Source organism: Arachis hypogaea, chromosome 7 (genome assembly GCF_003086295.3).
Source record: "Arachis hypogaea cultivar Tifrunner chromosome 7, arahy.Tifrunner.gnm2.J5K5, whole genome shotgun sequence".
Lineage (NCBI taxonomy): Eukaryota > Viridiplantae > Streptophyta > Magnoliopsida > Fabales > Fabaceae > Arachis > Arachis hypogaea.
The window spans coordinates 77,368,050-77,385,357 of NC_092042.1; the positions used below are offsets into that span (position 1 = coordinate 77,368,050).

Here is a 17,308-nt window from a genome sequence, read left to right on the forward strand (position 1 = left end):
TTTAGCCATGTCGTCAAACGTTTATCTTGTATACGTTATCAAAATTCATAATCAGTATGGACATTTGTAATTGTATGGACAAATCATAATCACGAAGGTGTATTGTATTTCTATCTTGAGAACATATTTAAAATTCATTTTGAGTTTTAGTCATGCAGCTATTGGGTCAAATCTTTATTATATCACGTATGTTAAATTTATGGACAATGCAACCACTATAAATACAAAGCCAAAGAGGCTCTCACTCACACTCACACCATCCTTAGCCACTACTTGCAGTATTGTCATCCATAACTCAAAACTACTCTAAGGAAAATATGCAATGAACAATTATTCTCCACCAAGGTCCTTGATCTAAGTCAAGGTCTTAGGCGTAAGAAGCTTCTAGACCTTCTCGGCGACATGCAAAAATATGGCCGAACCGGCGAAGCTGTTGATGTTGGGCATGCGGCTTTTAGGGCGTGCATAAATTTCTTGTCTAATACTTTTGTCTCCGAGGATTTCGTTGAATCAGTGGAGAATGGTGAGTACAAGGATATTGTGTCCACTCTTTTAAAATTAACCGGGGCTACAAATGTGGTGGATATTTTTCCATTTCTAAAAGTATTTGACCCTCAAGGACTCCAAAGGCACACTATTCATTATCTCAACAAGTTCTTTCACAACTTGGACAAGTTAATTGAGAAAAGATTGAAGTTAAGAGAAGAGGGACATTATGTTACGAACAATGACATGTTGGACGCACTTCTTGATATTTCTCATCAGGATAGCCAGAGGATGGACCGAAAAAAGATCAAACACTTTTTACTTGTAAGTTTATTCTCCTCTCTTGTATTTTCTTTCTAGGTTTGTTTGTCACTACATATCAACTATGCATGTCTAACCAAGTAAGTTATATGGTGTATATTATTGTAGGATCTACTTGTAGCGGGTACAGATACAACAGCATATGGATTAGAAAGAGCAATGACTGAAGTACTCCACAATCACAAGAATTTAACACAATCACAACACAATCAAAAACCAAGAATTTAAACACCTTTGACAGAGAAATAAAATAGACACAATCACAACACAAGAATTTAACGTGGAAACTCCAATTACCGGAGAAAAAACCACGGCCGTTGTCAAATGACAACCAGAGAATATCACTATGTGAAAATTGTTACAACACATAGACTTCTTTCTCTCACCGGCACCCCAGTACACCCACACTCTTTCAAAGCAAATATCTAACTACACCTCACAACACTCTCTAATCAAAGAGTACAGAGGAAAAGAAAAATCAGATACAAGCTTAAAGTGTTTCTGACTGGTGCAAAAACAAATGAAGAACTTAGCCTCATATTTATAGCCTAGGCCACCCACTCCATTTGCTATCCTAAGCAATGTGGGACTAATTCAACCAAATCCTAACAATCTCCACCTTGATTGAAATAGTCACACATCTTCAGCTTCCATTGTCAACACCGACAATTCTTTGCTGCCATTGTCTATACCGACAATCATAGTTCATAGAACTATCATACTCCACCATGAAAGTATACTCACTTGGAATTAGACCACTCCAAGAATTTTGCCTTGGTACAGATCGAAACCTTGCTGAAAATTCATGGTGCAACTTCCAAATTGGCTTTTCCTGGAAGTTCTTCAGCCATCGACCTAACTCCGCCACACACCTTGCATCTCAACGCCAACCAATGCCCGTGTGCAATTGTGGACCTGATTGCCACAACTCATCCTTATCCATGGCAGTGCGGTAATACCATGAGGATACTTCTTGTCTTCTAGAGAACATCATCTTCTCTCATAGAGAGAGCAACCAGAGATCTTCTCCTTCAACGCCTTGTGCAAACCTGATTGTATCAACACATCATTGACTTGTACTTGCCACAAGCCAAAATTGATTCTTCCATCAAATTTCTCTATTTCAAGCTTCACAGCACTTGAATATCCTGACATTGTTGCAACCGTATACTGGAATATTATAACTCAACTGTAGACCGTGCACTAGGAAGGGTCCCCAGGAAAGAGAGGTGGGTCACAATGGACACACTTAAATACCAAGTCTTTCCTTAGCCAGAACCTTTTCCAAATTGCACTCTCACAGAGTCACACTGCCTTCCAGCAACAACAACAGCAACCAAAGATCAACCTCAAGCCACAGGACAAAATTCTTTTCTGATGTGGAAGGTCAGACTAGGCTGCAACCACAGAGCATACTAAGAATAAATCCCACCGAACCGAAGCTCTGATACCACTTGTTGGGAATAAGACACAATTCCCCCTTGAGAAAACACCTTTGACAGAGAAATAAAATAGACACAATCACAACACAAGAATTTAACGTGGAAACTCCAATTACCGGAGAAAAAACCACGGCCGTTGTCAAATGACAACCAGAGAATATCACTATGTGAAAATTGTTACAACACATAGACTTCTTTCTCTCACCGGCACCCCAGTACACCCACACTCTTTCAAAGCAAATATCTAACTACACCTCACAACACTCTCTAATCAAAGAGTACAGAGGAAAAGAAAAATCAGATACAAGCTTAAAGTGTTTCTGACTGGTGCAAAAACAAATGAAGAACTTAGCCTCATATTTATAGCCTAGGCCACCCACTCCATTTGCTATCCTAAGCAATGTGGGACTAATTCAACCAAATCCTAACATCTTTCTAGGTTTGTTTGTCACTACATATCAACTATGCATGTCTAACCAAGTAAGTTATATGGTGTATATTATTGTAGGATCTACTTGTAGCGGGTACAGATACAACAGCATATGGATTAGAAAGAGCAATGACTGAAGTACTCCACAATCCAGAGGTTATGTCCAAAGCCAAACAAGAGTTGGAACAAAATATTGGAAGAGGTAACCCTATTGATGAGTCCGATGTTGCCAAACTGCCATATTTACAAGCAATCGTAAAAGAGAGTTTACGATTACACCCTCCAGCTCCACTCTTGCTCCCAAGAAAAGCTAAGGTTGATGTGGAGATCTCAGGTTATAGGATCCCAAAGAATGCAAGGGTCCTAATTAATGAATGGGCTATTGGTAGGAACCCTAATGTGTGGGACAATGCCAATTCGTTCTTGCCAGAGAGATTGTTGGGATCTAAAATTGATGTTAAAGGAAGAGATTTTCAGCTGACACCATTTGGAAGTGGAAGAAGAATTTGTCCTGGCTCTCCATTGGCTATGAGAATGATTCATGTCATGTTGGGATCACTACTAAACTCTTTTGACTGGAAACTTCAGAGTATGGATAAGGATCAACCCCTCCTAGCTATTCCTCTTCCTATTATAATAAACAATTAATAATTAAGGGGTGTATTGTGAGTTAGAATTTGCTTTATAGTGAATTAAAGCAAGCACTAAGTCTAAAGCAACACACAAGAAAGACTAGTCTACTAGATTGTTTATGTTTAAAAGTAGATTACATAGATGCCATGTTTTTAGGGCTGAGTTTGTTTTCGATAACAGGACAGGATATTAAGAACATGATATGACAAGATGCTGATGGACAGAGACACAAAATTTTGTGTTCTTATATTCTATTTAGTGATAAACTAGAACAAATTATAAAAATCTAATTTATTCTCATTTTTTTATTCAAAAAATTTGAGATAAAAAATACAATAATAAAAAAATATAATTATGAAAAATTAATAAAAATAATAAAAGAAAAAATAAAAAATAAGTTGTGTCTTTTGTTAGTGTCTCAATGTCCTTCCTCTTAGAATAGACAGAAAATACACTAATTCAGTATCCCTGGACACACTGTCTCTGTCCATATCTCCTCTACTAAATACAATTTTATATCTTTGTATCCATGTCTCAGTATTCTATCTCTATAAACAAACGCAGTTTAAGAATTGTGTTGAATAGAATGTGGTATTATAAGATTTGTTTCCAATAGAAAATATGGAAAGCATGTGGTGTCCCTAACAACGAGCAAAAAGGGGTCCCAGTCGTAAATGTTGTAAAATCAATTTCAAGAATAAAATTAGGAAGAATGTTAGGGGCAACAATTTTAGTATTTTGTAATCATTAATTAGTCATTATTAGTGTTTTTAATAGTGTGAGATTACATCTAATAATAAAAAATTATTCATTTTTTTTTATAGTTAAGTGTTGGTCAAAAAACACTAAAATTAGTGGGTTCCTAGACTTTTTCTAAAATTAATATAATTGGTCACTTTTCCCACTCTCTCTATTGATCTTTTAGTTTCCTTTTATAGATTTTTACTTATAATTCTGAGGGTTTTTAAATAAAACAAGAGAAATCTTACATGATATGACTTATGAATAATAAATAAAATAAAAAACTTATTTTGTATGTGCTCAATTTCATAAAATCAATTCTATAATTGCATTTAATTAATTGAGTGGGTTCATCGGATAATTTGTTTATTAATTTTTTTAATAATTATTAAAGATTTAAATTCGTTCTTGTGTATATAATAATTAATCTTTAGTCCTCCAAAATAAAAAATAGCGTAAATTTTTTTTTTAAATTACATTTGATTCAACCTTTATATTTTTAAGCAAATATTTTTAAAAATAATAAAAAATAAAAGAAAAAAAATGTTACATTCTTCTTATCTTTTTGTTCAATTAATTCTGAGATTGATAGGATGGGGAGAATATTTTCCGGTTGGGTCTCGCTGCCGACATTGGGTTAGCCACTAGAAAAGCCTTCACTGGCTACTACTACTACTACTATTACTATTACTACTACTACTACTACTAATAATAATAATAAATTATTGTACATGGTACATGAATAAACCCTCTAGTCATGACATTTGGAAATTCAAGTTGAGTTATTTCTGACATTACTCTCTGGCTAGTGAGATTAGTCTCTTCTACTTCTTGTTCTGTATTAAATGAACTGTCCAAGGGAGAAATTTGGGAAGCTCCAAAACTATTTATTTGAACCTTTTATTTATAAAAAATAATAGTATTAATATTTGATATAATTTTTAAAATTAAATTGTAGTATTTTAAAAAATTATTTAAGTGTTTATAGAGAAGTTAAAAAAAAATTCTTCTTTCATAATAAAAAGTTTTTGATCATATTTCTTTTAAAATAAATACTTTTAAAATTAAAAAATCAACCCAAAATAATTTATTTATAAACTACTCTTAATATAAGCATTTGTTATTTAAACTATTTTTTTAAAAGAAACTTAATTAAGCTAGGCCAAATTCGGGTTTGGTCTATATATGATTTGATAAAGTGGTTAATAGTTATTGAATTTTACTTTGATAAGTGAAACTTGTCGGAAACAATAAAATGTGATGCTCTTGTAATTTTTGGAGGTTTCATGTAGGCTGAGGCAAAAATAGCCCGTACAACATACTGAACATAGCAAAGTGGGCTTAGCGTGGAACCTCTTGTTCTTTTGAGTGCAGTGGTTATTCTTTTGTGGTCGCCTGAAAACTTGTGTCATTTTTCCACTGCAGGTTCTGAGTGGCATAGCTTTGTTATCTTTTAGACTTGCCAAGGCGCCTAGAGATAAAGAACATCCATATGGTCACTTGATTTGTATCTCCATGTTACTCCTTTTATCTCTTATATGCTTCAAGTTACTGTTTCTTATCCATATGCATGGACATTAAATGTTGGCATTTTATTCATTACTAAATGTAGGGGTCATTTGAATACGATTGTATGTTACATGTAAGATCGTGGTTATAAGAACAGAGGAGTATCACATAATGCAATTCTTTTCCTGATATTTTGTTGTGATTAGATTACTGAGTAGTGCATGGTTTCTGTTGATATTTATTTATGAGGAGTGTTATTAGAGTCAGCAGAATTTGTGATGTTTAGCCATCAATTAGCTATCATCAATATTTTCAATGATGTGAAATGACATTTAATGGTGTAGGATTACTCATTTTTCTTTTTTGATAGTTAAATGCTAGCCAGATTTCAATAAAAGTGCTGTTCCTAACTTTCTCTTTATTTATTTAGTAAAGATTCAAAGACTTGATTCTTTCATGTGGTTTTTTATGTCTTTTAAGATTACATTTCTCTATCATTGTTGTATCTCAGGACATGGAAAGTTCGAGACTTTGGGAGCTCTAGGAATCTCTTGTATGCTTTTGGGAACAGCAGGTGGCATTGCATATTTGCATGCCATGCGGTTGATATTTTGATGGTACACTTCAATAGTTGAATAATTTTTTACTTCATTGTCTTTGTTGCTTCACTTATTACTATGACCAAAATCATTCAAATAAATGCTGAATAAGCTTTTTTTTTTCCTCTTTTTTGGAAATAGATTGCAAGACATCTTTTCAATACTGCATTCTTATCAATCTGCAGGGATTGTTCTCATCTGGCCCTGAAATGGTTAGCCATGCAGTGGCACATGAACATGTGCATAGTCATGGACATGGAACATCCTATCCTTGCTTTGAATATGACAATTCTGTCAATATGTATTAAAGAAGGTGTAATGATATTATTTAATTTTAACATGCACATGTGTTAGGAAGAGGCCCTGTTTTCCTAATTCCTATTCTAGTCACCTATTCTAAGTATGTTAACTTTGCAGTGTGTTAACTATTTTAAGTATGATTTGATTATGTCCACTATTAGATTCTGTATTATATTTTAAATGTTGGGGATGTAACATATTGTTCCTTCTCCAAGAGACCAAGACCTCAGTATTTATAGGTGCTTGTGAATTGTTAGGCTTTACTGGATAACAAAACGAGCTGGTGAGAAGCAGGGTAGTGGACTGATGAAAGCAATTAAGTAAATGCATGGAGTAGTTGCTCTCATTGGAGTTGGTAAGGACTAAGGAACTTTGTTTCTGAAAGGTTATTCATTTTAGTTATTTGGTATATTCTGTTAAGATACTGGCTAAGTACATGTCACGGATTACGAGGCACTAAGGGGTGTGTTGTTGCCTTGTTGGGTTAAAAATAGTGACGGTTATGACGGGTTGAAGCTATTAGTATAATCATGACATCATTATAACTTATAAGGTCAAGGGACTAAATCAGTTGGAATTTGTAGTTTGAGGGATCAAGTTGATAAAGTTAATATCTTAGCTGCTATACAAGTATGCATATATTTGTCTTTTGAGGGACTAAAATTACATTTCGATCTAATTTCTGAAAGGCCGTAGATGTCATGCCTCTGTTTACATATCCTCTTTGCACAGGATTTGTTTCTCTAAACTTGATTTATGTCTTTTTAATTGCTTACAGGCACTGACCCTGGACTTCTATCTCCATTTTAGGAGGGTCTATTCTTGGAGTGAAGTTTCTAGATCCCCTTGCAGGACTGCTTGTGTCAGGCATGATTTTAAAAGCTGGGGCTGAAACTGGTTACCAAAGGTAAGGTTCATAATTATATGTTCCACCTCAGTTTATCATTGCTTGCTATGTGACTGTGAAGGGAGTTGGTAAAAGATTGTCCTTCTCCACAAGTATCTATATGCAATTTTAGTTATGTCCAAACTTCTAATCTAATCAACATGTTCCTTCTGATTGATTATCAGTATCTTGGGATTGGTGGATGCTGCAATCCCAGCGAGCATTTGAATCCTATTAAACCAAGAATATTGCAAGTTGATGGCTTCAAGGTTTTTCTTCTCCTCTTTGGACTTTGCATGTGATATCTCAAATAATGTCATCCTTTTTACTTGAATAAATACATGAAATTCTTGTTTCCATTTTTTTGTATGCACTGTGCTCTCTAGTTCTGTTTTGCATATTAATTTATGGACTAAGGTTGTATTCATTTCTGGTTATTGTTTCAAAACTTTCTTTCAATAATTTGTATGCAGGGGTGTCATCGCTTAAGAGGAAGGAGAGCTGGCTCATATCTATATCTTGATGTACATATTGAGGTTTGTTCTCCCCAATCGTATGTTATGTCACGTATTATGCATTGGATATTCCTGATTTAATTGCATTATGATCCTATCTCCGGGACTGACTTGCTGGCTTCCGGTTGTGGGTTGATCCTTTTTTAGTGTTAGACTGTTAGTGCTGCACATAACATTGGTGAAAATGTCCGAAAATGAATTCACAAGTTCCATCCAACTGTGGCTGAAATCTTCATACACATAGGTCTTAATATTCAATTTTCATAGTTTCATAAATTTCTTACTTGCCCAAGGAAGAATCTTATTTATTTATTTTAATATCAATTTCTTAGCTGATAAGATTATCAAATTTCTCTTGTAGATCCTGCAATGTCATGTCTTTCTCCCAGCACAACAGATCAACAAGAAGATTCTTGGAGTGAAGACAAGGAACATGGTAGTATTGCTTCTGCTAAGGATAATAACATTGAAGGAATTGTTTCTGATATAATCTCATCGAATTTCCCACAGGTAACATTTGAATCTATTCCATTGTTTGTGGAATTTGAGTTGAGTTTTGAAGTTAGAATCACTTGTATTTTCAGATGTCAGTTGAGGCGTAACACAGCACATGTTTCAAGGCAAAATTTTAATTTCCTAACTTTGATGAGTTTGACATGTAATTTGAACGAGTGTCTTGTAGTAATCTACGTTGAGTTACTCACAGAGATGCAATGGAAATAGCAAAACAAGCAGAAAGAGAGGTTTTGAAAGCTGTCTCAAGTGTTATTCATGTTGGCATTCAGCTACGTTTGGGGCAACCATTTTCACATATTAGCCATGGTTAGAAGTTAGACACATTCAAGAAAATTAGAGAGAAAAATTCTTGCATTTTGGTATGCATAAGGTTAAGCAGATTAACATTAAAAAATTGTTTTTTTTTAAGTATTATTCTATAGCCAATATTTTGGAAGCGGGTTCAATAGTTGCGAAAAATTCAATAATTTATTTATGATGAGAAGTTATGTTACCATGACAACAACAGAACACACTGCAGCGTGCAGAGTTTCCTTGCAGCCATGTAACACTACTGAATGAATGTGGTTAAACAATTAACAGATTTCTCTTTGAGAACCTTGTAGCTTTGGTTGACTGAGAGTTAGTTCAATCGTGTTTATTACTACTTCTGATTATTATTAAATGTCAGAAATTAAGACAACACTTTTCACCTTCTAAGAAAATTTATTTCTCAATTACAACAATTTGAGTGACTGTGACACTCCTGAAGTCCTGATACTAAGTACTAACCACCAAACAAATAACTGACCCTATCTTTTTTCATAAATAAACAAATTTCGATAAATTTGGCATTGGTCATTTTATCAGTCTTAGAAGATGTATCAAGACTCTTTAAAAGTTTATGCTAATCTATTTTACTTTCATGAAAATGTAAGAGTAGAACCCGCTTAACAAGATTGCCTTCATTTTGCTTCTTAATGACTTGAATTAGGGACCGTTTAGAAAAAAAAATTTTTTACCATTTTAGTCCAACATTATAATTTCTAACAAATTTAATTATCAAATGATTTCTAATTTTTTACTTTTAAGGTAACTAGAGTGAGACCCGCGCAATGCGTGGAGAAATAGATTATTTATACTATAGAGTATATTTTAATAAATGTTATATTAAAAATATTTTAGAGAATATATTATAAATAGGTTTTGAATTTGCTTTATAGTGAATTAAAGCAAGCACTAAGTCTAAAGCAACACACAAGAAAGACTAGTCTACTAGATTGTTTATGTTTAAAAGTAGATTACATAGATGCCATGTTTTTAGGAGTTGTGTGAAATAGAATGTGGTATTATAAGATTTGTTTCCGATAGAAAATATGGAAAGCATGTGGTGTCCGTAACAACGAGCAAAAACGGGACCCAGTCGTAAATGTTGTAAAATCAATTTCAAGAATAAAATTATTATAGTTAGATCACTTTTTCTCGAGTTTTTTAATTTTAATATGGAGGTTCTGATGGAATATAACAGCAATATGAGGCTTTAGAGTGTTTTACCGAAATATGATGGCGGGATAAAACAAATCGGACGGACCGATTTGATGGACAAAAATCGGATGGACCGATTTCAGCGTGCAGAAGGGGCACAAATCGGTGCCACCGATTTGAGTACCAAGGCCATGTGTCACGCATGCACCTGATTCCTTAGTTGGCCCGTGACTCTATCTCCAAAAGCAATGAAAATGTAATCCTCCCTTCCAACATATTTTTTTCACTCTTCGTTTATCTTTCTCTGAACCTCACACGTGACTCTATCTCTAAAAGCAATGAAAATGTAATCCTCCCTTCCAACATATCTCTTTCACTCTTCGTTTATCTCTCTCTGAACCTCACACTTTCCTCTCTCTGAACTCCACCACTTTTTTTTCTTTCACCATTGTTGGACCACAACAAAGGTTCAAAAAAATTTGAAGAAAATGCAAGAAGAAGAAAAGTTAAAGAAGTAAATCAACCGGAGTTTCATATTGTTAATTATCTTAGGCATCTAGATTATGTAAATTTTTATTTTTTTAATAATCTGATTTAATGATAATAATAGTGATAATAGTAGATTTTATTAGTAATATATATTATAATGGCACTAAGTAAAAGTTAATCATGTATGTGTGTATGATTTTTTATTGTTAAGTGGTTAGAAATAGAAATTAAAATAGAAATTAATTATGTATGGTGTATGTCTGATATGATTAATTTTACCGTTGAGTTGGATTTTTATTAATGATTATTGGTTAAAATAAAAAAAAAGAAAGAATGAATGTGATGTAATAAATGTAAAAAATGAATGAATGAAAGAGGAAGGAGAATGAGATCTGTACATAATAGATTAGAGTAGATATTGATATATTGTTGTTGTTATTATTTTATTAGTATTAGTAATTGAGTTTAATAAATTATTATGATTAATAATAAAAATTTAATAAATTATTTTATGATGACTAATAATTGAATTTTAATTCAGTAAAATTTAGACAATAAATTAATAATAAGTAAACTTAGATTAGAAAATTAGTATGCTATAATAATAATAATAATAATAATAATAATAATAATAAAATAGTATGCTGTTTAATAATAATAATAATAATAATAATAATAATAATAATAATAATAATAATAATAATAATAATAATAATAATAATAGAGGCTGAACGAAAAAAAAATATTTGTGCTTCGAATAAATAATTTATCAGTCATAAAATTATTTTGGTTAGTTAGTTAAGGTTAATTATTTTTTGTTATAAGGTAATGAATATGATTGAAGGATTGATTGTTGTATAATTTACTGTGTATGCTTCAATGCAATTATGATGGGAGTTAGTTATAATGGACATGTTAGGATAATTGTGTTTTTGATAATATAGTTATATTATGCTGGTACTTATAATGAAAATTTGATATTGTAGGGTTCACGGATGTTGATGTGTGATCATTATAAGCCACCGGATTGATACAACGAAATTGTTGAGTCACAGTTACGTGAGACTGGATTTTATTATGTTTTTCAGATTGGAGTTATCCAATGTCAGTCAGCAATGGTTAATGCTCTGATTGAGAGATGGCGGCCTGAGACTCACACTTTTCATTTTCCGATTGGTGAGTGTGCCGTGACCTTGGAGGATGTGGCGATAATTCTCGGTCTGCCAACAAATGGTCTTCCAGTAACAGGACCGACAATGAGTAGTTTTGAGGCATTAGAAGGCGAGTGCTTGCACCAATTTGGAGTTGCATTGAGGAAGACGGACTGTAGAGGGAGCTTTATAAAATTAACGTGGTTTAGGGGTTTGAAAGATCGTATAGTGTTAAATGATAATGTTCACCTTCAGATGTATGTAAAGTGTCACATAATGTTGTTATTTGGGACAATTCTGTTTGGAGATAAGTCAGGTGCAGCAGTGCATTGGAAATTTTTAACTTCGCTCCGTAATTTTGGTGGAATCATACAGTTTAGTTGGGGTTCGGTATGCCTGGCACACTTGTATAGATCATTGTGTAGGGCAACTCGTGTCGACTACAAGGAGATTGACGGGCCACTGACATTGTTGCTTACTTGGGCTTGGATCCGGCTACCATTTCTAGCGCCAATTCCCGGCAATCCCCGAGTGTTTCCAATTGCAAACAGGTAATTGTAATAATAGTATGCATTGAAAGAAATTCTATATATTGTATTTTGTTTTCGACAAGATAAGTTAACTAATTGATTGTCAGACGGCAGGTGGTGTGACTGGGACCGTGAAAACTATGGCTACCGATACACTTCGCTTGAAAATTACAGGAGGTTGTTAGATGATCTACAAGAAGGATAGGTATGTTGTAAAATACTAGTACCGTATGTAGCTTGTTAAGTGAGTTAATTTTTGTGTACTCATCTGAATGGTTCGATGTGTCCAGTTTGTTTGGCAGGCTTATGGCATTGGAGACATTGACCCAGACGTGATTCCTTTAGCCATCCGTCATAATTTGGTTATCTGGAGTGCCACAGTGCCACTTATATCTTTTGAATGCATCAAGTGGCATGCATCTGATAGAGTCAGGAGGCAATTTAGATTGAGACAGGGTGTTCCTACTCAAGAGCAGGATTTAGGTGCATCACACGGCGAAGTTCTAACTGGGCCTAAGAATCAAGATTGGGCCAATACCCACTCTTCTTGGGTGATGCAGTTGACCAATCGGTATAGTCACATTCTCTCTGATGACTTGGTGCCTTTACATTATCCATTGGAAATTTATATGCATTGGTACCGAGGGGCATTTGGTGACCACTTGTAATTGTCGAACCTTGTATTCCAAGAGAATCCAGAAGGTCCTCCACCACTACCGGCACCAGCACCTCCACCGCCGCCGCCACTGGAACCGCCACAATAGGGGGTTGAGTATAGGACACCATATGTTCCTGACACGCATCCGTCTGATTATTTTTCATCGTCTGTCCCGGTACATCAACAGTATTGGGGTGGTCCACAGTATGAGTATGGAGAGCATACTTCATTCAGTCAGCTACTTGGTTTCATGGCATCGGGGCCGCACCACTCATATTCAGGTAGTTATGTTGACATTCCCTCCGATCATCAAGCACATCCGGGTAGTATTACTCCAGGTAGGAGGTCATTGGATTCGAAGCCTCGGGTTCGCACTTCCTCTGAGAATTTCGGTACCAGAATGTCTGTTGACTCGAACAGAAGTGCCGAAGGAGTGGGAGGAATTATACAGAGTGAAAATCCTATACGTATTTCGATGAGTCTGATTCATGAGAGTAATATGGCAGTTGGTGATGAGACTGATAACTACCTAGTAAACGATCCAGAGGATGCGGATGAGGGTGAGGATGAGGATGAGAATGAGGATGAGGATGAGGATGAGGATGCGAATGAGGACGATGCTGTTGATGAGTCCCGTCCACCTGCACCACTGGCTTAATTGCAGTGTCTGAAGGCCCTTATACAAGGATAATAGCTCCAAAAGACTCTATACAGTACACATATATCAGGAACCAAATCATCCCCCTGGTAAGCAGGCATTGTTTCAAAGTGAACCACTGCTGATGGCTCCTTGTGACACATGGCCTCAAATCATATGGGCAAAGCTTCATACGATGCTTCCCAACCACCGAAAATTGATTCCACCGCCTGCTGCTTTGCTAACCAAGCCTTGCGATAACTGATGGTGTAGTTAAACTTTGACTGGACTTCAGCAATGATTGATTTCACCTTTATAGATGGGTCAACTTCTACCAACGGCTTAATTGCTTCTGCAACTGTCTTGGAATCCAGCTTCGAATGGTCTTAAGAAATAGTTGACCTTGTGACTTCCATTGTACCTCCTTATCTCCCAACAGTACTTCTTCTGCATTTTGGTTACCCTGATCAACCAGTCACAACCATTGCTATATTTTGTGCATTTGGCATAGAATGTTGTGGGTTCCGACTCATATACCCGATAGTCTACACCTCTTCGGATGGTATAATCTTTCATTGCCTTGATTACTGCCTCCCTTGAACTGAATTCCATCCCACTGTGAACTCACCATCCGCCACAACAGGAAGGGCTGCATACATCAAAAGAAATAAATCCTTTATTAGTACTCAGTAATAAATTACTTACTACAACTCAATTAATAAACACACTAGAACTATATAAGATCATAATAGTCTTTTTTTTCGCTACTCTATCTACGCAAAGAACAACTAAATATAATTCATAATAAAGACCTACCAATTAATAAAAAAATCAAATGCTATGGTCACAAATGACTATCCACATATATTACGCATCTGACTTATTTATCAGCTACATCAGAGTTTCACATGTCTATCTAGCTTTATGCACCTGCATTCATATATTGCGGAAACTCCGGTGCGTGCATAGCCTCCAAATCCAACGAACGACCGCATGAAAGAAGGCTCCTGAAACGGATGCGGGTTTGCTAGTGCATTTGCAACTTCTGCCATATTTGCATTCATAGCACCGCCAGTTTCATCTTCATCTTCACCTGGACCAACGATCTCATAGTTACTTTCAAATTCATCCTCGCTTTCACTATTACAATCTTCCAATTCAATGTTACGGTCTACTTCGGATTGCTCAAACTCAATATACAACTCGATGCACGATATTCGGTGGCGATTTTCCATATACATTGAAAACATTTCATGCATACTCGCTTCATCCGTCACGTACTTGGTCTGAAATTGAACGAACCCACCAAACACAGATAACGGATACCTGTACAAAATACACGATACTCTCCTAAATATTTGAGAATCTATCTTCTCACAAATCACCCCTTTCAATTCCTCAAATGATAATGTGAACGGAATAACAATATCTAATGGATTCTCACATACAAATTGAACCCCCTCATATGTTTGCAATAAAATCTGCCCGTAATAATAAATCTTCAACACAACTCTATCATCCATAACAGTATATGTACCTAACTAATCTCAATATCCCTAAAATTTATTCTACAACAATGAGGGAGAAAGAAAAATGAGAGAAGAGGAGGAAGAACAGCTGGGACGGCTACGAAGAAATGAATGGGACTTCTGTGATATTTTTTCATTTTATGTATGCACTTACAGGCAAATCGGAGGGACCGACTGCGTTCATATCGAAATTTGTGCACATCACAAATCACTGGGTCCAACCGGTGCACTCCCGAATTAAAAAAAATTTCCGGGCACTAGAAATCGGTGGGTCTGATTACTGCCCTCTTTGTTTAGAAAATTGGCTACCTAGAAATCGGTGGGTCCGATTTCAAGCAAATCAACCTCACACAAATCGGACCCACCAATTTGTGTTCATTCCTCTATTTGCTTGAAATCGGTGGATCCGATTTCTTCCCCCCCCCCCCAACATTCCAAAATCAACGCCGTCATAACAGTGTAATTTACCCGTAATGATCATAATACAACATAACTCACACCAATAAATCATATAAAAAAAATCAGCCCACTTTTTTCACTCTCTATTGATCTTTTAGTTCCTTTTACTTATAAATCTGAGGGTATTAAATAAAACAAGAGAAATGTTCTATGATTTGAGTGATAAATAAAATAAAAAACTTATTTATATGTGCTCAATTTCATAAAATCAATTCTAAAATTGCATTTAATTATTTAGTGAGTTGATGAGATAGTTTGTTTACTAATTTGCCTAAATAATTGTTAAGAATTTAAATTCGTTTTTTGCGTCCAATAATATATTAGCCAATAATAAATTTTTAAATAATGAAACTCCAATCTACGAAAATTAATCTTTAGTCTTCCAAATTAAAAAATAACCAAAAAAAATTCTAAAAATGCATTTGGTCTAGAATTATATTTTTAAGCTAATATTTTTAAAAATAATAAAAAAATAGAAAAACAATGTTACATTCTTCTAATTTTATTCTCAATAATTTCTTTTCCATTCTTATGTGGGAGATAAATTTGCAAAATTTTCAATTTCATTCTACTAGAATATTTTATTAAAAATAAATGATCTGTTTTACTTTTATATTTAGGATAAATTATTTTTTTATCCGTAAATATTTAGAATGTTAATAACTTTATTTAAAAAGAATAAAAATAATTTTGTACCAACAAAAAATAAATTTTAATTGTAAAATAATCTAAATTTTAAAAAATTATCTAAAATTTTTAAATTATCTTCTTAACTTCTCTTATCCCATTTTACTACTATCATTTGTAGGAGATAGTCAGTAAATTTTTTTATTTATAATTATCAATTAATCATCACTAATAATTTTAATGGTGTTAGATTATATCTAATGATATAAAATTATTCACTTTATTTTTACTGAATATATAATCCCCTACACTTTTTCCTCATCCCAGCTCCTACCATCTCCACTGCCAACACCACCGCCGGCTAGTTCAAGTGTTGTGGTTCTTGTAAATCGATGCAAAATAAGCAACGTTATTGACAGTATATTATTTTTCAACACTAGAGGTGAGGGAAGACGATTCGTTGACTCAATTTAAGCAAGTTGTAAGAGAAAATTCAAGTGAATCAAAAATTAAAGATACCCAGAAAAAGATGTTAAGCAAGTGCGAAGGAATCCCTCTGCCAATACTAACAATAGCAAGACTGTAGAGGTCTCATGGAAATATTACTGAGAACTCATAAATAAGGGATTTGAAAAAGCTATTTATGCAAGAAATGCAGGTGATATATTACAACGAAGGAATACTTTGCTAAGGAAGAGGATTTAACTAGGCTTGGGATGGCTGAAGGGTTTCTAGGGCCTATGCATGTGAATTCAAATTCTTCATCATCTTCTTCGCCTTCTCAACCACAACTGGAAGATCTGGCTCATAACTGCATACAAGAACTAAGTCGTCTCCTTCTTTTTTTCTATCAAGTAAGATGACGGTAGTGGTACCTAGCAGCTGTGGTAGCTGGGATAAGAATTGGTGGATGGGAAAGGATTTGGACAGTGATAGTAGAAAAGATTAGAAATTTTGGATAAGATAAATCGGGTTAGGAAGAGGGATATAGTTAAGAAATTTTCGATTAATTTTTAGAATTTAAATCATTTTGTCCACTAAAACAAAATTATTTTCGTTTTTTGGTATAAATTTATTAACTTTCTGACGTGAACAAAAATAATAGTTTATTCTTATTTAAACCTATTATTATCTTAATAATTCTAATAATTTTTTCGCTTATATTCTTCGCTCTATTTTCTCGCGAGATAACCTCTCTCCTCCTGTCTCTTGTTCTCACAGCATGTTTCATTTGCTCTCTTTTATTGTATTTTGTGGTGTTTTTCATTTTTTTTCTCTGTTTTTTATTAATCTTTCTATTGATTTCGATTTTTTTCTCTAATATAATATAGGAGGAATCTTTATCAACTGGTGGCTTGATAGACATTCAAATGATAAGAATAATAA

The 17,308-nt window shown here is 34.3% G+C and overlaps 2 protein-coding genes and 1 pseudogene across 3 annotated transcripts; all 3 read left to right on the plus strand.

The window, feature by feature from the left end:
• The first annotated feature begins 254 nt into the window (after positions 1 to 254).
• Positions 255 to 3,398, plus strand: LOC112701637 (7-ethoxycoumarin O-deethylase-like). Of its 2 annotated transcripts, none has more exons than XM_025752376.2 (2): positions 255 to 810; positions 2,758 to 3,398. In XM_025752376.2, exons 1-2 carry the CDS (start codon positions 403 to 405, stop codon positions 3,325 to 3,327), a joined length of 978 nt encoding a protein of 325 aa, XP_025608161.2. In that variant the 5' UTR covers positions 255 to 402; the 3' UTR covers positions 3,328 to 3,398. The 2 variants fall into 2 exon arrangements, 1 of the variants encoding a protein (XP_025608161.2); XR_011864170.1 differs by having other exon boundaries at positions 674 to 810; positions 916 to 2,898.
• A 3,165-nt stretch (positions 3,399 to 6,563) lies between these two features.
• LOC112701638 (metal tolerance protein 2-like) lies at positions 6,564 to 8,880 on the plus strand (annotated as a pseudogene).
• A 2,566-nt stretch (positions 8,881 to 11,446) lies between these two features.
• LOC112701639 (serine/threonine-protein phosphatase 7 long form homolog) lies at positions 11,447 to 12,217 on the plus strand. The gene is made up of 2 exons (XM_025752377.1): positions 11,447 to 12,033; positions 12,127 to 12,217. Exons 1-2 carry the CDS (start codon positions 11,447 to 11,449, stop codon positions 12,215 to 12,217), a joined length of 678 nt encoding a protein of 225 aa, XP_025608162.1.
• The last annotated feature ends 5,091 nt before the right edge of the window (positions 12,218 to 17,308 follow it).